Source organism: Trachypithecus francoisi, unplaced genomic scaffold (assembly GCF_009764315.1).
Source record: "Trachypithecus francoisi isolate TF-2019V2 unplaced genomic scaffold, Tfra_2.0 Lachesis_group13, whole genome shotgun sequence".
Classification (NCBI taxonomy): Eukaryota; Metazoa; Chordata; class Mammalia; order Primates; family Cercopithecidae; genus Trachypithecus; species Trachypithecus francoisi.
The window spans coordinates 16,158,800-16,186,197 of record NW_022681458.1 but is presented as its reverse complement, the minus strand read 5'-3'; the positions used below and the strand labels follow the sequence as shown (position 1 = coordinate 16,186,197).

The following is a 27,398-nucleotide window of genomic DNA, read 5'->3' as shown; positions in this document are numbered from 1 at the left end:
CCTGGACTTTTTTTGGTGGGTAGGCTATTAATTATTGCCTCAATTTCAGAGCCTCCTATTGGTCTATTCAGGGATTCAACTTCTTCCTGGTTTAGTCTTAGAAGAGTGTAAGTTTCCAGGAAATTATCCATTTCTTCTAGATTTTCTAGTTGATTTGCGTAGAGGTGTTTATAGTATTCTCTGATGGTAGTTTGCATTTCTGTGGGGTCAGTGGTGATATCCCCTTTATCATTTTTTATTACGTCTATTTGATTCTTCTCTCTTTTCTTCTTTATTAGTCTTGCTAGCGGTCTGTCAATTTTGTTGATTTTTTCAAAAAACCAACTCCTGGATTCATTGATTTTTTGGAGGGTTTTTTGTGTCTCTATCTCCTTCATTTCTGCTCTGATCTTAGTTATTTCTTGCCTTCTGCTAGCTTTTGAATGTGTTTCCTCTTGTTTCTCCAGTTCTTTTAATTGTGATGTTAGAGTGTCAATTGTAGATCTTTCCAGCTTTCTCTTGTGGGCATTTAGTGCTATAAATTTCCCTCTACACACTGCTTTAAATGTGTCCCAGAGATTCTGGTATGTTGTATCTTTGTTCTCATTGGTTTCAAAGAACATCTTTATTTCTGCCTTCATTTCGTTATGTACTCAGTAGTCATTCAGGAGCAGGTTGTTCAGTTTCCATGTAGTTGAGCGGTTTTGATTGAGTTTCTTAGTCCTGAGTTCTAGTTTGATTGCACTGTGGTCTGAGAGACAGTTTGTTATAATTGCTGTTCTTTTACATTTGCTAAGGAGTGCTTTACTTCCAATTATGTGGTCAATTTTGGAATAAGTGCGATGTGGTGCTGAGAAGAATGTATATTCTGTTGATTTGGGGTGGAGAGTTCTATAGATGTCTATTAGGTCTGCTTGGTGCAGAGATGAGTTCAATTCCTGGATATCCTTGTTAACTTTCTGTCTCGTTGATCTGTCTAATGTTGACAGTGGAGTGTTGAAGTCTCCCATTATTATTGTATGGGAGTCTAAGTCTCTTTGTAAGTCTCTAAGGACTTGCTTTATGAATTTAGGATAGTTAGCTCTTCCTGTTGAATTGATCCCTTTACCATTATGTAATGGCCTTCTTTGTCTCTTTTGATCTTTGATGGTTTAAAGTCTATTTTATCAGAGACTAGGATTGCAACCCCTGCTTTTTTTTGTTCTCCATTTGCTTGGTAGATCTTCCTCCATCCCTTTATTTTGAGCCTATATATGTCTCTGCATGTGAGATGGGTCTCCTGAATACAGCAGACTGATGGGTCTTGACTCTTTATCCAGTTTGCCAGTCTGTGTCTTTTAATTGGAGCATTTAGTCCATTGACATTTAAGGTTAATATTGTTATGTATGAACTTGATCCTGCCATTATGATATTAACTGGTTATTTTGCCCATTAGTTGATGCAGTTTCTTCCTAGCCTCGATGGTCTTTACATTTTGGCATGTTTTTGCAATGGCTGGTACCGGTTGTTCCTTTCCATGTTTAGTGCTTCCTTCAGGGTCTCTTGTAAGGCAGGCCTGGTGGTGACAAAATCTCTAAGCATTTGCTTATCTGTAAAGGATTTTATTCTCCTTCACTGATGAAACTTAGTTTGGCTGGATATGAAATTCTGGGTTTAAAATTCTTTTCTTAAGAACATTGAATATTGGCCCCCACTCTCTTCTGGCTTGTAGAGTTTCTGCCGAGAGGTCTGCTGTTAGTCTGATGGGCTTCCCTTTGTGAGTAACCCAACCTTTCTCTCTGGCTGCCCTTAAGATTTTTTCCTTCATTTCAACTTTGGTGAATCTGGCAATTATGGTCTTGGAGTTGCTCTTCTCGAGGAGTATCTTTGTGGTGTTCTCTGTATTTCCTGAATTTGAATGTTGGCCTGCCCTACTAGGTTGGGGAAGTTCTCCTGGATGATATCCTGAAGAGTGTTTTCCAACTTGGTTCCATTTTCCCCCTCACTTTCAGGCACCCCAATCAGACATAGATTTGGTCTTTTTACATAATCCCATACTTCTTGCAGGCTTTGTTCATTTCTTTTTCTTCTTTTTTCTTTTGGTTTCTCTTCTCGCTTCATTTCATTCATTTGATCCTTAATCGCTGATACTCTTTATTCCAGTTGACCGAGTCGGTTACTGAAGCTTGTGGATTTGTCACGTATTTCTCGTGTCATGGTTTTCATCTCTGTCATTTCATTTATGACCTTCTCTGCGTTAATTATTCTAGTTATCAATTCTTCCACTCTTTTTTCAAGATTTTTAGTTTCTTTGCACTGGGTACCTAATTCCTCCTTTAGCTCTGAGAAGTTTGATGGACTGAAGCCTTCTTCTCTCATTTCGTCAAAGTCGTTCTCTGACCAGCTTTGATCTGTTGCTGGCGATGAGCTGCACTCCTTTGCAGGGGGAGATAGGCTCTTATTTCTTGAATTTCCAGCTTTTCTGCCCTGCTTCTTCCCCATCTTCATGGTTTTATCTGCCTCTGGTCTTTGATGATGGTGACATACTGATGGGGTTTTGGTATAGGTGTTCTTCCTGTTTGATAGTTTTCCTTCTAATAGTCAGGACCCTCAGCTGTAGGTCTGTTGGAAATTGCTTGAGGTCCACTCCAGACCCTGTTTGCCTCAGTTGAAAATGCAGAAATCATCGGTCTTCTGTGTCGCTCGTGCTGGGAGTTGGAGACTGGAGCTGTTCCTATTCGGCCATCTTCAGATTTTTTTTTTTTTTTTTGGAGACAGAGTCTTGCTCTGTCCCCTAGGCTTGAGTGCAGTGGTGTGATCTCAGCTCATCTCAGCCTCTGCCTCCCGGGTTCAAGCAGTTCTGTCTCAGCCTCCCGTGTAACTGGGACTACAGGTGCGCACCACCATACCTGGCTAATTTTTGTATTTTTAGTAGCGATAGGGTTTCACCATGTTGGCCAGGCTGGTCTCGAACTCCCGGCCTCAGGTGATCCCCCAGCCTCGGCCTCCAAAATGCTGGGATTACAAGTGTGAACCACTGTGCCCAGCCCCAAATGAGTAGAATTTAAAAGGTAAACTTTACAATTCTCTTATTTATGGTAAAAAATTTGTCTCTAAGGGAAACTATATTCTAAAAATGAGAAAAACTAGCCATGCAGACTTGGTCTGCCCCTGAGAGATGATGTGCATTAAAGTTCATCATCACCATGGACCTCAGTGTTCTCATTGGTCAAACAGGGGAGTTGGTTTAGATGAGAAGCAGCCAACATAAATGCCTGTGGGACCACAGCAGGCCCTGGAGACAAGTGAAGAGATCTGGTTGTAAAATCACAGTGCTGTAGTGTCCTCATCAAACTGAGGAGTAGGAGTTAGAGCTCCTTCAAAAGGAGGTACACTGGGCACAGTGGCTCACGCCTGTATTCCCAGCGCTTTGAGAGGCTGAGGAGGGCAGATCACAAGGTCAAGAGATTGAGACCATTCTGGCCAACATGGTGAAACCCTGTCCCTACTAAAAATATACAAATTAGCTGGGCTTGGTGGCATGCACCTGTAGTCCCAGCTACTCGGGAGGCTGAGGCAGGAGAATTGCTTGAACCCGGGAAGCAGAGGTGGCAGTCAGCCCAGATCGTGCTACTGCACTCCAGCCTGGTGACAGAGCTAGACTCCGTCTCAAAAAAAAAAAAAAAGGAGAGTGGTAGCATTGGTAGCATTCACCTCCCACTTAACATGCTGTGAGGGAATATAGACTTATGTCTATTATGTGTTGCACCAGGTCTTCAAACTTATTTAAAAACGTTGAAAAATTTAAAATATGGCAAAAATGTTAATTAACACAAAACACTTCTGTACAGGGCAAATAAAACACCTTTTGAGGTGAAATGTGGTCTATTGTCCAGTGGTTTATAATACCTGGGCTAGATGATCTCTAGGGTCCTTTGAGTTTTAAAATGCTTTGATTTCTACATACCAAGGACAGATTAAAAATAACAGCAATAGTCAGGGGCTGTGATTCTGTCTTTTATCTTGGATCACTGAAAACTATAGACTGCTGTCTTGGTTTCACTAGAATGGATCAAAATGACTCCGTTGTATGATATATAGACATTATCTCCTTAAGCACTATATTTATCTTCAGTGAATTGTACTGAGAAAGATTTATGTGACAATTCATATCACGTTAGAAAATGATACATGGCTCTCTCTAGCAAAAACTGCCACTTTGCATTTGATTCCTGAGCTCTGTTTTGAATTTTGGCAAAATTGAAGAGACAAAAAAATCAGTTCTTGTCTCAATCAGTTCACAAACTGAATGACAGATGAGATTTCTCTTTTCACTCCAGAGTCCCCTGTGTCTACAGAATTGTTGGAGAATATTTGTGGTTGTTGGAATGTTTTTCTTTTAATGAGAATGGAGTCATGATTGACATTTGTTCCCTGACCCGCATCCTTCTTCTTTTGTTTCTTTCTTCTTTTATTAACAGATGCTGATTTCCCAATAGGGAATTATTGCTGCCACACCCATAACCTACAACAGAGGTTCTCCCTTGACCAGGAGCATCAGCATCACCTATGGACTTGCCAGAAATGTCCACTCTTAGACTCTGTTCCCTAGTTCAGGTAATTCTAGTGCCACTGAGCCATCCTACAACTCCAGGCCTGAATCCTTAGGTACTGAGATTAGTTTAAGGATGGGCATATGACCTAAGTCAGTGGGTGTCAAACTTGATAGGAAATCAGAATCACTTGGAGCACTTGTTTAAACAAAAATTGCTGGTCCCTTACTTCAGAGTGTTCAGTTCTGTAGGTCTGGGGTGAGACCTGATGACTTGTTAACAAGTTCCCAGGCAACGCTGATGATCACACTTAAGAACTACTGACCTGAGCTAATGAGATTAAACAATTTTGTTGGAATTTCATATGCACCAATTAGCTGTTGCCTCACATACGCTGTGTGAGAAACTGCTCCAAATCTCAGTTGAAAAGTATTTATTTATTTTTTACGCAAAGTAAGATGGGCTGGGCTTGGCTCCAATTTTGCTCCATGTGTCCTTCATCCTCCCTGGGCCAGTAGCTACTCAACTCAAAGCATAGTCCTCTAATGATGAAAGCAAAATGAAAGCAAAGTGTAAAGACCACGTCCCACTGTGTAAACCTAGTTCAGCCAAACTCATGTCACACTGACTAATATTCCATTGGCCAAAGCAAATCGTATGACCAATATTGACATCAAAGGCTCTCATGAAAGTTGAGGGGGGCGATAATGAATACTTGCTGAATGATAATCTAATGCATCTGGGAAAAAGTGCCTTCTTTCCACTGTTTTGTTCTTTTTGAGACAAAGTGTCACTCTTGTCCCCCAGCCCCCTGCAACCTCCACCTCCTGGGTTCAAGGTATTCTCTTGCCTTAGCCTCCTGAGTAGCTGGGATTACAGGCGTTTGCCACCACACCCAGCTACTTTTTGTATTTTGAGTAGAGATAGGGTTTCACCATGTTGGCCAGGCTGGTCTCCAACTCCTGACCTCAGGTGATCTGCCCACTTCAGCTTCCAAAAGTGCTGAGATTACAGGCATGAGCCACCATGTCTAGCCTTTCCACTGTTTTTTTAAGCTGGTAAACTGTAGTCTTGGACCGGTTAGTGGTTGACTTTGCAGCTATATAGAAAGAGCCTGCCTCAGAATAAAACCAATAAAAAGAAAATCACAGCTGAGAGCTGAAGAGAGACAGATTCATGAAGATCCAGCCATGTTGGAAAGCAGGTCTATTACTGCACTTTTTTGTTAGGTAAACCAATACTTTTGTTTTTCCTAAGCTAGTTCTTGCAACCCAAGGTCCATAGCCATGACCCAGTATTTAGTTTTTTCAGTTTATAGATCATCATCAGCCCTTGAGACAATGAATATTTTTAAAAATACGGTGTTTAAGTTGCTGTATTGAAATTTTATTTGCCAGTTTTTATAGTATAGTGGTATTACAGAAGTTTGACTCAAAGTTAAATTTACTGTCATAGGATTTGTCTTTAATCAGACTTTTAATACCTTAGAACATTTCACTTGGTCATATCCCAAAGGATTAGATGAAAATTAAGTCTCTTTGTTTTTTTTTTTTTTTTGGAGACTAGAGTCTCGTTGTGGCGCGATCTTGGTTCACTGTAAGCTCCGCCTCCCAGGTTCACGCCATTCTCCTGCCTCAGCCTCCTGAGTAGCTGGGACTACGGGCGCCCACTACCATGCCTGGCTAATTTTTTGTATTTTCAGTAGAGAGGGGGTTTCATCGTGTTAGCCAGGATGGTCTTGATCTCCTGACCTCGTGATCTGCCCGCCTCGGCCTCCCAAAGTGCTGGGATTACAGGCGTGAGCCACCGCGGCCCGACCTGAAAATTAAGTATCTTTGGTCTATCTGTAGTTTCCAGAAAGGAACTCCATATCCTCAGGGGAGTCCAGGAAGATTGCATTTATTAACAATTATTTAAAGATACTAGTAAGAACACTAGGAGCAACACAGGCTTAAATGAGATGAGTTCTTAAGTTTCCTTTTTTCTCTCCAGAAATAGGCAGTGTAAGACTGGCGTGGCACTCCACCATTATCTTGGACCTGGTATCCCGTCTGCTCTGCCACATGTAACGTGTGTGACTAACAATCTTCGCTGTGGTCCAACATGGCTAGCAGGGCTCAGGCTCATACGTCTGGCAGGAGGAACGAAGTGAGGAAGAACAAAAAAGGCCCGGGCCAGCTGTCTGGTGCTCTGTCAAGGAGCATTTCTAGAAGTGTCACCTGACACTTCCACTTGTGTGTCATTGATCAGACCTTAATCACATCGACACAACAAGGTTGGATGAGAAATACAGTCTTTTGTCTCAGCAGTTTCATCCCTTGCATAAAATCATGGTTGTACAGAACAGATATTGGGACGGCAGCTACCCATCTCTGGCATAAATGCCAGTTTCAGAAGTAAGTAAGAATGAAGTATGTCTGATGGAAATAAACATAAAATCAAAGATCAACAGGAGACAAACGAAAATGGCTACCAAAATGAATGTGAACACACCCCAGAAGAGAACTGGAAAACAAAATGTAAGTAGCTACACATTGAGAATGAAAATCAAAATGGTCAATAGATTTCTAAGGAAAAGGAAGTTGGAGAAAAACATTTTTCTCAAGGTTTACTGCATGCAGTTCTTGGAATAGAGGAAAATGTGATAATTCACTTTATAGAAAGGCATACCATTGAAAGGGAACACACATTTTCTTTTCAAATAAAATAAGTCAGAATGTTTTTCGATGGGCTTTAGCAGACTTGGCTTGAATGAAATATCTTTTAAAACATCTATGTCTAGTATAGTAACTTTAAGTTCATTATCAGCCCCCCAGTGACACATTTACCTTCCAGAGTAGACTTCAAGCTTACTCAGAAGAGATGTTTTCATTGTAAAAAACTTTGGGTTTTGGCATTTAGGGTGAAAAACATCATTATGTGAATTTCCCTAGAGTGAAACAGGTAGGCAACAGCATCTCCTTAACCTCATGTGGAATCAGGGATGTCCTTCGCAGGATTGGGAATGCCATCAGGAAGGGTACCTGATGACATGATGGGCAATAGCTAAATGGCCAGGGCAGGTGGGTTTCTGTTGACTTGTTGAGGAATCTGGTTTAGGGGCAACCATATGCAGGCATCTGGTGAGTTGCAGAACAGCAGTGGGCAGGCAGAAAGAACTGAGAATAATCTTGTTCTGTCACTTATTATACTGTGATACTGAACCAATTTCTTCACTTCTCTGGACCTCCATTTCCTGAGTCATGAAATGAGGCTTAGGATACCTATTTACAGTGGAGTTGAGAGGATTAATGAGACCATTTAGGTAAAATTGCTTGGCATGGTATAAATGGTGGGCATTCAAGGAATCCATCCCCTACTTCTACCCTCTACTCTGCCCTTCTCTTTTTTTTACCTTTCCTTTCTCTCTCCATTCTGCTTTCCCCCAATCCCTCAAAATTTCCTGAAGTACCACCAGAGGGCACAACCTAGACCAACTTTGTGTAAAAGTATAATAGATTCCATGTAGCTTATGGAGTCCTCAGAGATGATTCCCAAGTTATCCTGGAGTGTGGTAAAAAGCCTTTTGACTGGAAGTTCTGCCGTTCTTCTGTATAGATTAAGTACATGCAACACTATATGACATCAATTTATTTACTCCAATTTGTTTAACCTAAAATCCAACAAGTACAATGTAACTGGGTTGGAGCAGTCTGTCGTCTTTCTATTCATTTCTTCTATTTCACACTCATTGTGATGTGCATAAAGTCTTGCTCTCTAGTCAAAATTGTCATACTATCTCTGTGTGTGGATGTGCATGTGTTGGTCCTTGGAATAAACTAGTAAATTAATAGTTTTTATTTTTATTTTTATTTTTTTGAGATGGAGTCTCACTCTGTCACCCAGGCCGGAGTGCAATGCAATTGCGCGATCTGGGCTCACTGCAAGCTCCGCCTTCTGGGTCAAGCCATTCTCCTGCCTCAGCCTCCCAAGTAACTGGGACTACTGCCTGGCTAATTTTTGTATTTTTAGTAGAGACAGGGTTTCATCATATTGGCCAGGCTGGTCTCGAACTCCTGACTTCAAATGATCTGCCCACCTCGGCCTCCTACAGTGCTGGGATCACAGGCGTGAGCCACCGTGCCTGGACCAAATGAATAGTTTACTTTTTTTTTTTTTTTTTTTTTTTTGAGACGGAGTCTCACTCTGTCGCCCAGGCTGGAGTGCAGTGGCCGGATCTCAGCTCACTGCAAGCTCTGCCTCCCGGGTTCCTGCCATTCTTCTGCCTCAGCCTCCCGAGTAGCTGGGACCACAGGCGCCCGCCACCTCGCCCGGCTAGTTTTTTGTATTTTTTCAGTAGAGACGGGGTTTCACCGGGTTAGCCAGGATGGTCTCGATCTCCTGACCTCGTGATCCACCCGTCTCGGCCTCCCAAAGTGCTGGGATTACAGGCTTGAGCCACCGCGCCCGGCCATGAATAGTTTACTTTAGATTTCCTTTCTACGCGCTCCCCCATGTCCTCATTGTCTCCATTTGAATTTTGTCTTACATTTCTTTCACAGTATTACATGTATACATATACATATATCTATTTAGTTATTTCACAGCATTGCTCTGAAAAGCTATAAATTCCATCTTTGAGCTGTTTTGGGGGTGTTAATTACAACAAATGATTGCCAAGAACATTAATCAATTGGTCTCCAATCTCAACATTATTTCATTTATTTTTAAATTTACTCTCCAGATCAAAGGATTCAATCTGAACTTTTAACGCATGTGGCAGGTCAGGATTATACATTTTCTCGTTTTTACATATCTTCTAGGAATTTTAAAATACCACAAAACCTTACATCTTCCCAATTTTTGCCACTAAGAAAGATCAAGTTGACCTCCTAGCGGATAAGTCAAATCTTAACTTATTTTTGACATCATTGACTTATAAAAGGAAAATGTCTTTACACAAATAACTGTCTCATCCAGCTAGACCCAAGAAAGCATGCCTGTGGAGACTAAAGCAACTCCATCTTGGATGGTAGTTGCCATGTTGACTTTTGATTAGCCCCGGTTCTGGGAATGCCTCTAAGATTTCTATTTTATCTACTGTTCCTTGTATAAGAGCATATGTTTCAAGTAAATTCTGTCCTTAGGTCAAAACAACTTTGACCATAAATTCTGCCCTTAGTGAGAGTCACATGACATTTGTGCCTTTCTTTGAGGGGTTGACTTCAGTTGTCCTACACGTTCCTACCCTATCATATAGAAGCCTTGGGTCTGGGGGATAATGGTGCCAGGATCCACCATCTTGCCTTACCACCACCGGAAACTATGGCTTTTATTTGTAAGTCACTATTAAATGTTCCCTTCTGAGAAACTGGATTTGTCAGCCTCTTTCTTTGGTCTCTTAACTTCCTTGGCCTTTGTGGCTGGGTTTGCATAGATCTGCTTACCACAGAGCAATGCCTTTTTTGTGTTCATTTTCTTTGTCAGCAATTCCAGTTTAATCTTTTATGGACAATCTCAGAGGGCTTATCCAAGGCAAAAGTAGTAGCTAGCATCTTTCCTTAGGGACGTTTACAGATAATGAGTAATGTTTCTGTGCTTTGAGCACTTCCCGAGTGCCCACAATGCAGTGTGCACTCTGCTAGTCTCTGAATAGATGTGTTTCCGCCCTAAGAAATCTTGCAGAGAAGAAAACCACCCCAGGTTTTCCAGCTGGCACTAGGTTGTTCATTAGAGACCATGTAAGGAGACAACATGAGTTACCCATTTCCCAGTTTGTGCATTCATTATTATTCACTTATTTGTATCATTCTTTTTTTTTTTTTTCGAGACAGAGTCTTGCTTTGTTGCCCAGGCTGGAGTGCAGTGGCATGATCTTGGCTCACTGCAACCTCTGTCTCCCTGGTTCAAACGATTCTCCTGCCTCAGCCTCCCGAGTAGCTGGGACTACAGGCGTGTGCCATGACGCCCAGCTAATTTCTGGTATTTTTAGTAGAGACAGGGTTTCACCATGTTAGCCAGGATGGTCTTGATCTCCTGACCTCGTGATCTGCCCGCTTCGGCCTCCCAAAGTGCTGGGATTACAGGCGTGAGCCACTGCACCCGGCCTGTATCATTCTTTTAATAAAGATAATTAGAAAAACAACTTAAAGTCATAACCCTGAACTTCTCACTTGGGCTGTATTTGGTACCATCTTCATAATTATATCTCCATTATGAGTGATATCACAAATATTGAGTGCTTACTGTTATCTGGCTTTGTGCTAAGGACTTTATGTTTTTTATTTCGCTTAATCCTCTTAACAACCTGGTGAAACTGTTGCCAAATACCAGGAGTTCAACCAAGGTCCTGTTGCTCACTATACAGAAAGCCAATCCCTGAGCCAATGAGTATTGCCAGGGAAGAAAGTCTTTTTAATGCAGTTGACAGCTGGTAGATGGGGGGTAAGTTTCAAATTGGTATCCCCAACTGACTAAAATTAGGTGTTTATATAGTGGGGAAGGAATGTAACTATGTATGAGAAAACAGGAATTAGGGAGAGGGAAGGAAGAGGATTGGTCAGTAGGAAGCAGGTGGTCAGTTAGGGAATTATGACGGATGAGGGGTCTGGCATCTCATTGCCTGAATGTTTCAGTTCTGGTAAGTTTCAGTTCCTTGATACTGTGTTTTCTGAGAAGGGGGCTCAGAGAAGACAGCTGTAATTTTCAGCTTTAAGACCAAAAGAATCAATTTTTATATTTACTGAAAAAGCCCATTAGTTCTATGGAAAAATTGGGCCAATTTCAAAATTTGTGTATTTATTATTACCATTTTACACATAATGAAACTGAAGCTCACTGAGGAGACTTACTTAGGGCCACACAGGCAATTAGCAATGGAGCTGGAGTCCTCGATCTGTACAACCCTGCTCCACAACCAGAGTGGTGCTCCACACTGCTATGTCATTCTGATTTAGAATGTTCCACCTTCAACAGTATGAATAGGGAAACCAAAAAGAGTCACTAGTCAGTAGAAATTGCTCAAGGAACTCTAACCTTGATTTCTTTTTGATTCATTTATTCATTCATTCACTTATGTGTTCAGAAAGTGTCGATTGAAATCTTCTCTGTGCTAGGCACTCCATTAGGCCTCTGATAGACACAAACAAGACACGATCTTTGCCTCTCACAAGTTACTTGCTTGGATTCAATTATTTCTTTTCTGTCTCCTTCATGGATTTCTCTTTTCATTACTCTTGTGCCATATAACATCTTAGCTGTGTGAGACCAGGAGAAGGTGTTTGTCACCTACCCTGGGCAGTAGCAAGTCTTCCAGATCTGATATTAATTGTGTATTCAAATGTCAAGGTATCATAGTATACAAGATATCAGTGGGCTATTCTGACAAGGAAAATACTATTTGCTAATTTTACAAAAGAGAATATGCTAACATTTAGACCTCAGAGGGAATGTCATCTGATATGGTGAACAGTAAACCCAAGAAATTGTGAATTCCATTCAAAAGATGAAACTGCTTAGAGGATAAAGTAAGGTTGTCGCCCAAGATGAGCATTGCACTCAAGGCCATTTCTAGGGTGAAAGGGTGGGATGATTATCTGTGATTCTTAGCCATGAATTATTTCTGTGGCCTCCAGAAGATGCAACTGAATTGTAGCTCTGTGTCCAAAATTGGTTCCTTCTGGTGGGTTCTTGGTCTCGCTGACTTCAAGAATGAAGCTGCAGACACTCATGGTTAGTGTTACAGTTCTTAAACACGGTGTGTCCAGAGTTTGTTCTTTCAGATGTTCAGATGTGTCTGGAGTTTCTTTCTTCTGGTGGGCTCGTGGTCTTGTTGATTTCAGGAATGAAGCTGCAGACTTTTGCAGTGAGTGTTATACCTCTTAAAGGTGGTGCCTCCGGAGTTGTTCGTTCCTCCCAGTGGGTTCATGGTCTTGCTGACTTCAGGAGTGAAGCTGCAGACCTTCACGGTGAGTGTTACAGCTCATAAAGGTAGTGCGGACCCAAAGAGTGAGCAGCAGCAAGATTTATTGCAAAGAGTGAAAGAACAAAGCTTCCACAGCGTGGAAGGGGATCGGAGTGGGTTGCCACTGCTGGCTGGGGTGGCCAGCTTTTATTCTCTTATTTGGCCCCATCCATATCCTGCTGATTGGTCCATTTTACAGAGCACTGATTGGTCCATTTTTATGGAGTGCTGATTAGTGCGTTTACAAACCTTTAGCTAGACATATAATACTGATTGGTGCATTTTTACAGAGTGCTGATTGGTGCATTTACAAACCTTTAGCTAGACACAAAGAGTGCTGATTGGTGTGTTTACAACCCTTTAGCTAAACAGAAAAGTTCTCCAAGTCCCCACTCGACCCAGGAAGTCCAGCTGTCTTCACCTCTCAGCTACACAGTCCTCCATGGGCTCTGCATTTTTACCAAAGTATTTATCAGTTTGAGTAGAGGAGGAAAGCTGCCCTTGAGGAGAGTGGAAAAATCCGTGGTAACTCAAAGCCATGTTGAAACCTATTATTCAAATTTAAGGCATCCTGTTGTTATTTTATTGACAATTTGATTTGAAAATCTAACTTTTAATGCTGTACATATGAATAAGGCCAAATAAGGTATAAAATAATGTTGCCATGTTATCCACCAGAAACAAACAGATGCCTCAACACGTGGGAGCTTCTGTAAATGGGAAACTTCAGATCCTCCAGGGCCAGTGACTTGCCACAGAGTCAGAGAATTGTTGGCTGACTTTGTTGGGCTAGAATTCATTTGTGTTTCGTGCATTTTTTAAAACATCCCTTTTGTTCTTGCCAAATGTATGATGTTAGGAAATCCCCATTACTGGGGTGTGGTACCTACCCATCCCCTCTTGGGATTCTGACTCATTCCAAGCAGGAGCAATAGTGAGATAGGAAAGGAAAATGGGCAAAAGAATTAGACTCTATTAGCACAGTTATATTCCCAAGTTATGCTATAGAAGCCAGTGAACACTGGTTTGGAAAGAGCTGTTATTTTTTCATTCTGAACTTTTCCCAGTGGTCTCTATAAATAACATAATGTGTGAACCTAGGTCCCTTGAGGAAAAGAATAATGATTGTTTTCCATCATTATCTGCAACTCTTGGGCTTAAAGTCCTAATGAAAACAGTTTCTTTCTGGTGAGGACTTCTATTTTCAGCTCTTCTAAATGTTAAAGGCAAAGTAAGGGAGTCATATACTCCATAAATTCTTTAACTCAGGAAGACTCAATTCAGTAAACCTAAGGGAGTTGATGTCTTTTAGCTCAGCTATTCAGAAGAAGAAAGACACGCAAATTTGAAACCATTCAGTAGAATGTGATGGGCCTATTTGACCGCAGGATTGTAAAGAAGTGTTTTTAAAGGGAGGCAGTGAAAACCCTATTCCCTGGGCTTGGGGGTTGCTGCTTGGAAATGTTTCCATAGAAACACCCAGAGCCTTTTGGGCTAAATTTTCAGTTCATGTTACTCTTGTTAAAATGTAAACATTTATCATTTTTTGGATTTAAATTATTATGCAACTTTGTTATTCTTCTGTAAAAAATCACTCATCTAAAGGGAAAAGTCACATTGCAGAAGACAGGTTCCTTAAAATCCAAGGGAACTCACTAATCTCCATGCAAGTGTTATTAAACAAACTTTCTCAGTCCATGGGCCACACTGTTTAATAAAAAATCCTGCAAGTACCACTGTCCTATTTATAACACCACCACCACCACCACCAACACCTTACCCACCATAGTTTTAGTAGTTATAGTTGCACTACTTTTGATAACATGCAAGAAACATTGGCAGGGCTCACGTCTTGTAATCCCAGCACTTTGGGAGGCCAAGGTGGGTGGATCACAAGGTCAGGAGATTGAGACTATCCTGGCTAACACTGTGAAACCCTGTCTCTACTAAAAATACAGAAAATTAGCTGGGTGTGGTGGCATGTGCCTGTAGTCCCAGCTACTCAGGAGGCTGAGGCAGGAGAATAACTTGAACCCAGGAGGTGGAGGTTACAGTGAACCGAGATCGTGCCACCGCACTCCAGCCTGGGTGACACAGAGAGATTCTGTCTCAAAAAACAAACAAACAAATAAAAAAGAAAAGTCATCAGCCTAAAAAATAAATACCCTTTATGAATTAGAAATATATCCAAGAAACAATGTAGCTATAGTTAGTATATTAATATTGGCCAGGCGTGGTGACTCACACCTGTAATTCCAGTACTTTGGGAGGCCAAGGCAGGTGGATCACCTGAGGTCAGGAGTTCAAGACCAGCCTGGCCAAGATGGTAAAACCCCTATCTCTACTAAAAACACAAAAATTAGCCGGGCATGGTGGCTTGCACCTGTAGTCCCAGCTACTCAGGAGGCTGAGGCAGGAGAATAGCTTGAACCCGGGAGGTGGAGGTTACAGTGAACTGAGATCGTGCCACCGCACTCCAGCCTGGGTGACACAGAGAGATTCTGTCTCAACAAACAAACAAACAAAAAAGAAAAGTCATCAGCCTAAAAAATAAATACCCTTTATGAATTAGAAATATATCCAAAAACAATGTAGCTATAGTTAGTATATTAATATTGGCCAGGCGTGGTGACTCACACCTGTAATTCCAGTACTTTGGGAGGCCAGGTCAGGTGGATCACCTGAGGTCAGGAGTTCAAGACCAGCCTGGCCAAGATGGTAAAACCCCTATCTCTACTAAAAACACAAAAATTAGCTGGGCATGGTGGCTTACACCTGTAGTCCCAGCTACTCAGGAGGCTGAGGCAGGAGAATTGCTTGAACCTGGGAGGTGGAGGTTGCAGTGAGCCAAGATTGTGCCATTGCACTCCAGCCTGGAGTGAGACTGTCTCAACAAACAAAAAAAAACAAAAAAAAAAAGAAAATTGCAAGCAGATTCCTCTGGAGGATCCTTCATGTTAGTGTTATTTAAAGCTATTCTTTTTTTTTTTTTTTTTTTTGAGACGGAGTCTTGCTCTGCCGCCCGGGCTGGAGTGCAGTGGCCGGCTCTCAGCTCACTGCAAGCTCCGCCTCCCGGGTTCACGCCATTCTCCTGCCTCAGCCTCCCGAGTAGCTGGGACTACAGGCGCCCGCCTCGTCGCCCGGCTAGTTTTTTGTATTTTTTAGTAGAGACGGGGTTTCACCGTATTAGCCAGGATGGTCTCGATCTCCTGACCTCGTGATCCGCCCGTCTCGGCCTCCCAAAGTGCTGGGATTACAGGCTTGAGCCACCGCGCCCGGCCTTAAAGCTATTCTTTTTAAACCTTGCTCAATTATTCAGGCTCAATCACCATTACCTTCTCCCATCAAATTAATCTTCTCATATATCCCATCCCCCACCACATGCAGCCTGTTACAAGAATAACAAGACAAGGGAGTTTAGAACTTTTATGGGATTTTTTTTTTTTGACTGACATTCCTCATCTCACAATTTACCTGGAACATTATAATCACCCATATTCTGAGCCCAAACGTGTTTATTTGCCCCCTTATTCATAGCAGATCCTCTTGTTTGCCCATAGGTTAATCAACTCTTTTTAAATTTTAAAAATTGATACATAATATTTATATATATTTATGGGGTGCATGTGTTATTTTGTTACATGCTGATATGGTTTGGTTGTGTTCCCACCAAATGTCATCTTGAATTGTAACTTCCACAAATCCCGTATGTCATGGGAGGAACCCAGTGAGAGATGTTTGAATGGCGGTGGGGGGAGGTGGTGGGTCTTTCCTGTGCTGTTCTTGCGATAGTGAATGAGTCTCATGAGTTCTGATGGTTTTAAAAATGTGAGTTTCCCTGCGCATGCTGTCTCTTCTCTTGTCTGCCGCCATGTGAGATGTGCCTTTCACCTTCTGCTGTGATTGTGAGGTCTCCCCAGCCATGTCAAACTGTGAGTCCAGTAAACATCTTTCTTTTGTAAATTGTCCAGTCTCAGTTATGTTTTTATCAGGAGCATGAAAAGGGACTAATACAGTATATTGGTACCAGTAGAGTGGGGCACTGCTAAAAAGATATCTGAACATGTGAAATCAGCTTTGGAACTGGGTAACAGACAGAGGTTGGAACAATTTGAAGGGCTCAGAAGAAGACAGGAAAATGTGGGAAAGTTTAGAACTTCCTAGAGACTTGTTGAATGGCTTTGACAAAAATGCTGATAGTGATATGAACAATAAGGTCCAGCCTGAGGTAGTCTCAGATGGAGATGGGGAACTTGTTGGGAACTGGAGCAAAGGTGACTCTTGTTATATTTTACCAACGAGACTGGTGACATTTTGCTCTTACCTTAAAGATTTGTGGAACTTTGAACTTGAGAGAGATGATTTAGGATATCTGGCAGAAGAACTTTCTTAGTTGCACAGCATTCAGGAGGTGACTTGGGTGCTGTTAAAGGCATTCAGTTTCAAAAGGGAAACAGAGCATAAAAGTTTGGAAAATTTGCAGCTTGACAATGTAATAGAAAAGAAAATCCCATTTTCTGAGGAGAAATTTGAGCCAGTTGCAGAAATTTGCATAAGTAATGAGGAGCTGAACATTGTCACCAAGACGATGGGGAAAATGTCTCCAGGCCATGTCATTGGTCTTCACGGTAGCCCCTCCTATCACAGGCCCAGAGGCCTAGGAGGATCAATGGTTTTGTGGGCCAGGCCCAGGGTCCATGTGGTGTGTGCAGTCTAGACTTGGTGCTCTGCATCCCAGCTGCTCCAGGCATGGCTAAAAGGGGCCAAGTTACAGCTCAGGCCTTGGCTTCAGATGGTGCAGACCTCAAGTCTTGACAGCTTCCATGTGATGTGGAGCCTGCCAGTGCACCAAAGTCAAGAACTGAGGTTTGGGAACCTCTGCCTAGATTTCAGAGGATGTATGGAAATGCCTGGATGTCTAGGCAGAAGTTTGGCCCTGGTGGTGGCAGCTGGGAGCAGTAGTGGCTGTGGTCAGGAAAGCCTGACCTCAAGGTGCATGGAAATACGTGGTAGTTCCTCTGCTCAGTGGGGAATTGCAGGGGTGGTGCTTGCTCCCAGTGGCTCTTGCCAGCTTGCTGTTAGTTGTAGCAGCAGCTGCAGGTGGGGGATGTCAGTGGGGCCAAAGGGGTATAGAGATATAGGGTCTGTTGGGACCTAAAGAAGAATGCCGTCTGGTGAGGGATGGGTTTCCAGAATGGTGCTGTGCTGTAACTGCTTAGAACTATGGATGTGTGGGACCCAGTGTGAGCTCCCTCTCTGGATCAATGCTATTGAGCAATCTCCAATCACCTCCTATGTTAGCCTGAGGGCCCATGACTGTCAAGCGGCTCTCCTGTGGCTGTGATTGCAGAAGTCTGTGGTGAGAATGTGGACCACTGGGGGTCTCTTACTTACTGTTTGCCCACATTAGGGAGCTTCTCCAGGTTTCTAGATGCTCTGGGAGAGCAGGCTGCCTCACTTGCTTCTCCTTTGCCTTCCATGTTTGCTGTCACTTCTCTGCGGAATTCTGCTGTTCTATCTTAAATTACGTGTTCAAAGTGTGATTATCTACTCACTATTTTGGTTCTTCTTTGTGAAGGAGGTGAGTACCAGATGCTTCTAGTTATCTTGAAGCCCCTCCCAGATTGGCCTTTAAAACCCAGATTAATTTTTGTCATGCTCCATCTCAGGCAGATGACCTCCTGGTTAGAATGGGGCTGTGTTCTTTAAGTAGTCCCTGGATCTTCTAGTGAAGGCTCAGGACATGGCTGAGTGGATGTGCGGAGAACTGGCTCTCAGATGCCAGCTTTTGTCATTTCTTACACTTGTCTCCATCTGCTTTAAAAAATCGTGATCCTACATAAACTTTCTTACATTTTAAAACTTCTTTTATTAGTTTTACTCACACGCAGCTCTCTCAGTAGCTCTCAGACCTTGAATGTTGTCTGAGCATCAGGTCTCATTGATGTCAGTTGCTTTGTAATGATGTAAGAAGATGGAATGAGTAGCTTGGATTGCTCATTGGAACTTGTCAATTCAGGACTATTATATGACATATATATGCCACTCTACAAAGTACCCATATGTCCTCCTGACTTTTCTAACAACTCTTTCAGTAGCTATTATTTTCCCCTCTTAGAGATGAGATTTAAAGAGTTTAAGCGATTGGCCCAAGGACATAGTGATTTGAGCCTTGAGACCATTATCAGGTATGGTTCTTCATAACTTACTATGCTACCTAGATTTAAATGAATATGTTTAGAACTGGCTTTAGGCCTAGATACAGGAGATGATTGCTCATGCAGTGAGATGGTGAAGAGGGGGTATGGGTGGAGAAGAACTTCACTGGTATATAGAATATCTGAAAACCTAATATCACCCAAATCAGAAATTCATCCTCTTGGGTTAAAGATTGTCCTTTGAAGGTATTAATTTATCTCAGGAAACCATAGCTCTTTTCCCCGTAATCAGCCATTTGCATTCTAGTTTGAGCTGAATTAGTGTTAGTCTTGAGTAGGGTTCACAGGAGTGGCAAAGACACAGAAAATGGGCCACCATTCCTAACGCCAGTGCCCTGTTAGGCACTCATAAGATGCTCAAACTTGGCCGGGCGCGGTGGCTCAAGCCTGTAATCCCAGCACTTTGGGAGGCCGAGACGGGCGGATCAAGAGGTCAGGAGATCGAGACTATCCTGGCTAACATGGTGAAACCCCGTCTCTACTAAAAAATACAAAAAACTAGCCGGGCGAGGTGGCGGGCGCCTGTAGTCCCAGCTACTTGGGAGGCTGAGGCAGGAGAAGGGCGTAAACCCGGGAGGCAGAGCATGCAGTGAGCTGAGATCCGGCCACTGCACTCCAGCCTGGGTGACAGAGCAAGACTCCGTCTCAAAAAAAAAAAAAAAAAAAAAAAGATGCTCAAACTTCCTGGAGCGGAGGTGGCCTCACATGCTTCTTCTCAACCCAGTATTCAAGGAAACAAGTTCCTTTTGATTGGAGTTGACACTTGAATTGGAGTCCCTTTGGAAACAAAAAAGGCACGGAGTGAGAAGGGGAGGGGGCTCTGTTTAACCAAGGCGGGCCTGGGTGTAGGCTGAGGAAGGACTGTGACAAGGTAATGGTAGATAGCAGGTGACCGGAGAGGACAAGAATCTAACGGAGCTTGGAGCAAAGAGGACTCGGGAAACTTCCAAATAAAAAGATCATGTTGTTAACAATTTTGCCTAAGTTTGCTCCTGCAGATAAACATATCCAGTATCAAATACTTCAGTGGCAAAACCCTGAGAACTGAAAAGAAGCCAAAATCCAGTAAACTCTGATATTTTCAAAAATAGTCCCTTATAAAAGAGATTGAAGGACATTCATTCCTGCGATGAAGTCTGGGCCCCAGTCCATCTTCCTCCACTCCCCATTCCCTGCCCTAGCATTTTCTCTGGAACGACTCCATCCAACAGAACGTTGAGAATTTGACTCCAGAACACTGAAGGGCAGGTCAATAGGTCAAACCGCCAAGATTACAAAGATTAAGACACAATCTGCTTCAGGGAAGCCGTGACAGGATTGGAAGAAAACAAAGACAATGACATGATAACGGATGACATAACTGAGGAGAAGAGGGAGATGGGTGATGTAGGCAACACCTGCCAGTCATGGGCAGAAGATGGAAAATCTAGGCAAGCTAGGAACACAAGCAAAGCCTCAGGAGAACCTCCTGACTTAACCCACTCCCAAAAAGACAGGCTCTGAGGTGGAGATTTACATGCAAGACGTTTACAAAGCAATTCCCAGTGCTTCTTGGGAATTTGCTTAGAGGGAGGAGTTGAACTGTGAAGTAGTTGCAAGAGGCCTATTAGGAGGAGCTGGGGAACCAGGATGACCTTTAGAGCCGGGGCAATGAGCGCCTTTGTGCTTCTCATCCTCAACCAGTCATTGAAGTGAGCTTCAGCTGGGCTGGTGATGTGACCTGGAGCAAGAGGGACTCAGTTGAGAGCCACTGGGAGTCCACAGAGCTGGGGAAACGGGGATCTCAGTTCTGAACGAAGATCTAGGTATGATTTCGCTGCATCCACTGTACATATGAATTAAGCTGGCTCCTGGTGTGTATGGGTTAGATTTCTGTGCTGGGAGAAAAGGGAGGAAAGGACAGGAATGGTTTTTTTTTTTTGTGGGAGGGGAGATGGAGTCTTGCTCTGTTGCCCAGGCTGGGGTACAATGGTGTGATCTTGGCTCACTGCAAGCTTCACCTCCCGGGTTCAGGACATTCTCCTGCCTCAGCCTCCCGAGTAGCTGGGACTACAGGTGCCCGCCACCACGCCTGGCTAATTTTTTGTAATTTTAGTAGAGATGGGGTTTCACTATATTAGCCAGGATGGTCTTGATCTCCTGACCTCATGAATCACCCACCTCAGCCTCCCAAAGTGCTGAGATTACAGGTGTGAGCCACCACTCCCGGCCTGTTTTTTTTTTTCTTAAGTGAGCAGAACATTGCAGCTCTAGTGAAGGTTGCGCATAGGCAAGCAGACAGGATATGAAATTAGGAGGAAGGCAAGGGGCTCTCTGCAGAGAATCTTGAAGGCCAATCATGCCTACACTTCGTCATTTTCTCTACAAAATATATTAACATACAACATTTAATATATGGTATATAGTTTTTCACTGCTCTAAGTGTAGGGGTGGAGGATATGGGGGCCACTTGTAATATGAGCAAATGATAACTTTGATTTAGTATCATTTTGTCACGTTTGTTCTCAAATGTTTCTTATTTCCTAATTGCTCATGGGAGTACTGAAATCCTATAATATATATATTTTTGGCTTTCTGGGGTTTGACTAATATAAGATGATAAATCATCCGCCTGCAAATATGGTGGACCCCTTCTGCAGAGAGACCAGCATTCAGGATTGTAAAAGCCAGGCCTTCCCAGCAATGTTCTCTCCATCTCCCTGTGACTACATCCCCCAGAAAGCTGTCATTAGGAAGGAAACATGGTGATTGGACCATTTGTATTGGTTTCTAAGTGAGTGTTCACACAGGACTAGGGATGTACTATATGAGGTTTGGATAATGGACACTCATTTGTAAGGTAATTGTCACCAAAAATAGGGGATTATGTTCATTTTTAATAGTCTGGGCATTTTGCACTTTGAAATGAGAATGAAAAGAGCAGTAGCTACCGAGCGGGATGATGAATGAATGAGGGGACAGAGCCAGGGCTGACATCCCAAGTATTAGATCCACGTATTCTGTGTTGGATCCTTTCCAGGGTAAATTATAGGGGAAAATGCCATTTGTCTTATTTTCATCCTTTCCATCTGTAGAACTGGAAGATTTACTACCATTTTTTATTGGGCTTATTTTGAGGAATATTAATTTAACTTTATACAAAGATGAAAAAGAATGTAAAATAAGAATTTGGTTTCTTGGCAATTCAAAATCAGGTCACTGTTTTACAAGGCTTTGTCATCTGTACAGTAATTTTTTTAGGGGTAGCTAATTAGCGGAGGACCCAGTGGATTTTTTATACCCAGTATGTCTAAGAATCATGTGGGCCTGGGTACTGGACTCCACTCCTGGGGTTCTATTTCAGAAGTTCTTATGGCACAGAGAAGTATGCATCTTAACAGGTGTTTTGTCTGATTCTGAAGCAAGTGGTCTTCTGTCCATGAGTGATTACTACGGTGAGATAGATAATAATAGTTTGTTTGAACTGGGGTCTAGACATGCCTATGGGATCTAGGCAGGAAATATAAATAAGAGAGGCTGCCTGGTATAAGTCGATTAGGGCTTGGTGCATATTGCTGCAAGCCGGAAAACACATGTAAGTGGGGCAACAGTGTCTCAATTTTAACGTATTGTTGTGATGGGGGAGTGCGATTCCAATACTGCTAAATGGCCTGAGCACTCAACAGATACCAGGGAGCTGGAAATCTATACAAAGTCTCCTAATATTTAAAAATGGACACCTAATTGAAATAAAATTAAGACTGCGTGTTTGGCAGATAAAGCATGCATATTGCATTCCATCGCTAAGCAGCCAGTCTGCTGCATCTGCTCTAGAGAAAGGAAGAAATAAAAGGTGTTGGGATTGTGCAGGGTGAGTTTCAATGCTGTTAAGGCAGAGTGGTCGTAGGTGATTCTCTTTAGAGCAGTTGTATTTAAAATTCTTGTTCTACGAACAGTGTCAGGGGCAAAACAGTGATGTCCTCAAAGATACTGTGGTTTGTGATGGAAAAATTAGAATATTTGGCACCTGACACAGGCACAAAGATCTATTATTTTCAATTACTTCTTTGGAGATTTTTTGGAAAGATTTATTTTCAGATTTGGAGGCAACCCATTGCCAACTATGTCCTGGGGGCATGGGAGATGGGTAGATTGGCATAGGCGAGAGGACTTGAGCCTACAGGTGGGAATTAGGTGGGAGATGATAGCGGAGGCAGAGTCCTCCTGGGTGCCTGGAATAGTGATGTCTAAGGTGGCCTAAAGCTACATACAGGGAAATTAAAAGACCTGAGATGCTGACCCAGACAGTCAGGAACCAAGAGAACTGGAGCCAGAATTAAGCTGGGAATAATGCTTTGGGCCAGAGCTCATCACAGGGCAATCTTTTCTAAATAAAGAAGTGAGGTCTATTTAAGAAAAGAATAGTTAAATGTGTCTTGAGGCCGGGCGCGGTGGCTCATGCCTGTAATCCCAGCACTTTGGGAGGCCGAGGCGGGCAGATCACGAGGTCAGGAGATTGAGACCATCCTGGCCAATAATGTGAAACCCCGTCTCTACTAAAAGTACAAAAATTAGCCAGGCATGGTGGCGCATGCCTGTAATCCCAGCTACTCGGGAGGCTGAGGCAGGAGAATCGCTTGAACCTGGGAGGTAGAGGCTGCAGTTAGCCGAGATCGTGCCATTGCACTCCAGCCTGGGCAACAGAGCAAGACTCTGTCTCAAAAAAATAAAATAAAATAAAATAAAATAAAATAAAATAAAATAAAAAGTGTCTTGAGGGATCAGAGTTTTCACCCAAAGTATCTTTCTATCCCTTCTGTGCACTCAACATTTAAATATCTATTCCAACCTCTCACCTCCCTCCTCACCATCAAGTACTGACATGGCCAATGGACTTGCATAGCAGAAAGATGAACTCAGCTAAAGTCTCCTTCTTTGAGTCTGGGGCTTTGGAATGACTGCTGAAGGTGAATATGAAATTAGATTCTCTAGCTTGCCTTCTGCACACCTAGAAGCAGCTCAGTTCAGGTCCATGGCAGGCAGTATTCGCTAGGGAAGGGAAGGGGGCCAGAAGGTGGAAAATGTCAGTGGTTCCCAAACCTGGGTCAGCACCTGTCAGTCATAGCTCTGATAAGCTTATGACACGGCGGTAACAAACAATCTTGAATTGTAACACAGCAAAATGGTATTTCTCACTCAAGACTGTATGACCAACAGGGTTAGCAGAGAGAGAGTGAGAGAGATTGTGTGTGTGTGTGTATCTTGCTCACTGTGGTTAATTGGGTATTGAGGCTGACACAGTATGTCAAAGGTAAGTAAATCACGGCTTCAAGTACATCAGTAAGTACATCAGGGGAAGGGACTGGGAAGAACTACTTACTGGCTTTGAAGCCTCTGCCTGAAAGTAACACGTTACTTCTGCCTACATTTCAATGGTGATAGCAAGTCACATGATCATGCTTGCCTTCAAAAGAGGCAGGAAAGTGCAATCCTACCACAAGGTTAGAGCAGAGAAATGGAACATTTGTGATCCCTCTGAGAACCTCCACAAACCTTAATTTGTGGATTCGTTATATTTTCCCCAAGTCATTCTAAGTCTCTCCTATGTTTGGAAACCTCTGATCTACCCATTTCATCTTTGGAGGAACTTCTGAGCTGAGATGTGAGTCCTTTCTTGGCTTCTTGGCAAGGCATCCTAAGCATTGAGTATAGATTTGCATTCAGTAGATATCCAAAGAACCATTTTTCTCAGGAACGCACCCAGTCTTCAAGAGGAAACCAAATGCAAAGTAACTGTATTTTTTATTTCTATGAACAATAAAATACTTTCATAATTTCACATCCCATTGCTTTTAAGAGCACATATATTACAAATAAAGAAACTCCACAAACTTTAAAGATTAGTATTTATCAACACTTTTGTACACATACACAAATATTTTAATATAATGGTATCTGAAATGTTATTCATATATTTTTAGTACTGTCATAGTATTAACTAAAAAGGATCTTTTAAATTTGGTAAAAACCATATATTTTACAATCTTTTATTTACATCTGAAATATGCTTAAATGTTACAAAAACATTCACTTTAACCTTTAAAATATGTGTACTAGGACTGGGGTACTGACCATACAATAACTGACAGCAAACTTAGGGTTTGCATTTGAGCTACACATTCACTGGAATTTCATGGCAAATATTCAACTTGGCTTGATCAACACTGCTCAAAGAAAAAAAAAATTATACAAAATGTGCAAATTCAGAGATTGGCAAAATTCTGAAGCTTAGCGAGGTAAACAAAAATATTAACACCATGAAAACTTCAAATAAATTAAACCTATCTTCCCCGAGATCAGCTGCAAATTCAGAAAGTTCTCTTAGAGGCGGGTCTGATGCTGCAGAGCCCTCAGACTTCAGCACTAGATGAGATGGAGACCGTGGGTAGGGCGGGAGTTGCTTTGCTAATTACTCGAGTGCAGGTTTGGTCCACTCCGCGCTTTGACGGGTCGTCCCTGCCCGTAATCTTAAAACAGGAAAAAACAACACAACGAAATAAAATAATGCAGAGGTTAATGTTAATATCCCAAACACAAAATTAAAACCCAGAATACAGGTTTTTATTCCCCACAGGGTAATTTATGCAAATTATGAAAAGACATATCAAAGTAGATCTAAAGAATTTTTCCCCAAGATGGTGTGCTGACTTTAACTTTTGGTGAAAGTTAAAATAGTTTCACCATCATCTTCCGCTATCTGACATAAATTTATAAATGTTGGATGAAACTTACAAAATATATGAGTAATTCCAGGATTTTATTCTATTCTAAAAGGTTATAATTTATATTGTCAGCATGTACCAAATTAGAAACCTCATTTAAATGTTTGCATAAAAGGAAATACAGTAAGTAAAAGTCTTGACCTGATTTTAATTTTGAAAATAATGTTAGTGTGCCTAAAAAATACTTTTTCAGATTGATTCAAATAATGACGTGTAAGCACAATAACAGCAGAAACTCCAGACACTTTTAAAATGTATCTTTGTACAGAAGAGATTTCTGTACAAAGAACTGTGAAGATTTTTCCACTAACTTCACACATTGTCCCACTGTGCCATGACCTTCATCTCTACTCTTCCAAGATAAAATCGCTACTTCTGTTCCCCAAAGAGCACTCAGCTGAGAGCATCCTATACTACCAATAAATTCTCCTTATGATCAGTATCACAAAGCTCTGAATAAATAATCTGACTGATGATGTGTTCAAAGAGTAGACTCCAGGTGCAGTATACCTATGCTTGGCATCACACCACATTGGGTCTGTTCCTTTCTCTGTATTTTACATTGGATACCCATCGTCACAGTTGACTTCAGTATGCTGCTGTTCTTACTGAATGTTGAAACAGACTCCAAATGGGCATCTTATACTGATGCTTAATCTGAATGCTTATATGCATTCCTTTGGCTTCAAAGAAGCCTTTTATGTTTTTTTTTGCTATTTATTATAAACAGTATGGAATTTTGGCACCTATAAAAGCAATTATTGCCATGCGCGGTGGCTCACGCTTGTAATCCCAGCACTTTGGGAGGCTGAGGCGGGTGGATCACGAGGTCAGCAGATTGTGTCCATCCTGGCTGACACGGTGAAACCCTGTCTCTACTAAAAATACAAAAAAATTAGCCGGGCGAGGTGGCGGGCGCCTATAGTCCCAGCTGCTCGGGAGGCTGAGGCAGGAGAATGGTGTGAACCCGGGAGGCGGAGCTTGCAGTGAGCCGAGATCGCGCCACTGCACTCCAGCCTGGGCGATTGAGCGAGACTCCGTCTCAAAAAAAAAAAAAAAGCAATCATTGCCTGCTGGTCAGTGACAACTCAAACTACTTTATCTCAACATCTCCATTTTACACAGTAGCATCCACTTTATTTTGTCTTGTCTCTTTCCTTATACTGAAGGTTCCTTCATTAACTAGATGTATTCAAAATACTCCCCAAGCTAATACTTTTCTAGATACTTTTCGAGTGAATTGCATATGTAGCTGAAACAGCAGAAGGAGGAACATAACTACATTTTTTAGTTTTAATCATGGGGCCTTTACCCATTCCTGCATGTAAGCTGGGATCATTTTGGAGCACTGATACAATCTGAAAAAAACAGCAATCATGTAGTTTTTTTTTTAGATGGAGTCTTGCTTTGTCACCCAGGTTGGAGTGCAGTGGCATGATCTCAGCTCACTGCAACCTCCGCCTCCCGGATTCAAGCGATTCTCCTACCTCAGCCTCCCAAATAGCTGGAATTACAGGCGCCTGCCACTACGCCCAGCTAATTTTTATATTTTTCGTAGAGACGGGGTTTCACCATGTTGGCCAGGCTGGTCTCGAACTCCTGACCTCAGGCAATCTGCCCATCTCAGCCTCCCAGAGTGCTGGGATTACAGGTGTGAGCCACTGCGCCCGTCCTCACGTAGATTTTAAAACTAACTATGGGATTAAAGAAGTACATAAACAACTGACTATGTTTTATTAAAGATTTATAGGAGCATCATGACCTGACCAACAACAAAGAAGTTTCCAACCTCCTCAGACCCTTGCTGGTGCCCAGATATCTGTGGTCATCAGATACTTCTTGATTTCAACCACTTTCTTTTCTCCCTGCCCTTAACTTAAAAAACGCCTAAAATATGTACTGAGTTAAGATGGCACGTTAGGAACGCTGGATCACCATCTTCATGTTTGCTGGCTCTTTGAATAA

At 42.3% G+C, this 27,398-nt stretch overlaps 1 protein-coding gene and 1 long non-coding RNA gene across 7 annotated transcripts in view; one reads left to right on the top strand and one right to left on the bottom strand.

Annotated features, from left to right (window-relative positions):
* Positions 1 to 27,398, top strand: part of LOC117094446 — a 340,510-nt gene that overhangs the window by 147,397 nt on the left and 165,715 nt on the right. For 2 of the 3 annotated variants that reach the window (XR_004441551.1, XR_004441552.1), the window contains exons 2-3: positions 4,441 to 4,576; positions 6,505 to 7,031. The exons of the other annotated variant lie outside the window; for it this stretch is intronic. This is a non-coding gene — a long non-coding RNA (uncharacterized LOC117094446). The remainder of the gene's footprint in view (positions 1 to 4,440; positions 4,577 to 6,504; positions 7,032 to 27,398) is intronic. 3 annotated transcript variants of the gene reach the window in all.
* Positions 24,435 to 27,398, bottom strand: part of DOCK10 (dedicator of cytokinesis 10) — a 286,919-nt gene continuing 283,955 nt past the window's right edge. For all 4 annotated transcript variants that reach the window (XM_033230043.1, XM_033230041.1, XM_033230042.1 and 1 more), the window contains exon 56: positions 24,435 to 25,178. In XM_033230043.1, coding sequence (XP_033085934.1) covers positions 25,062 to 25,178 — 117 coding nt within the window. In that variant the 3' untranslated portion in view covers positions 24,435 to 25,061. The remainder of the gene's footprint in view (positions 25,179 to 27,398) is intronic.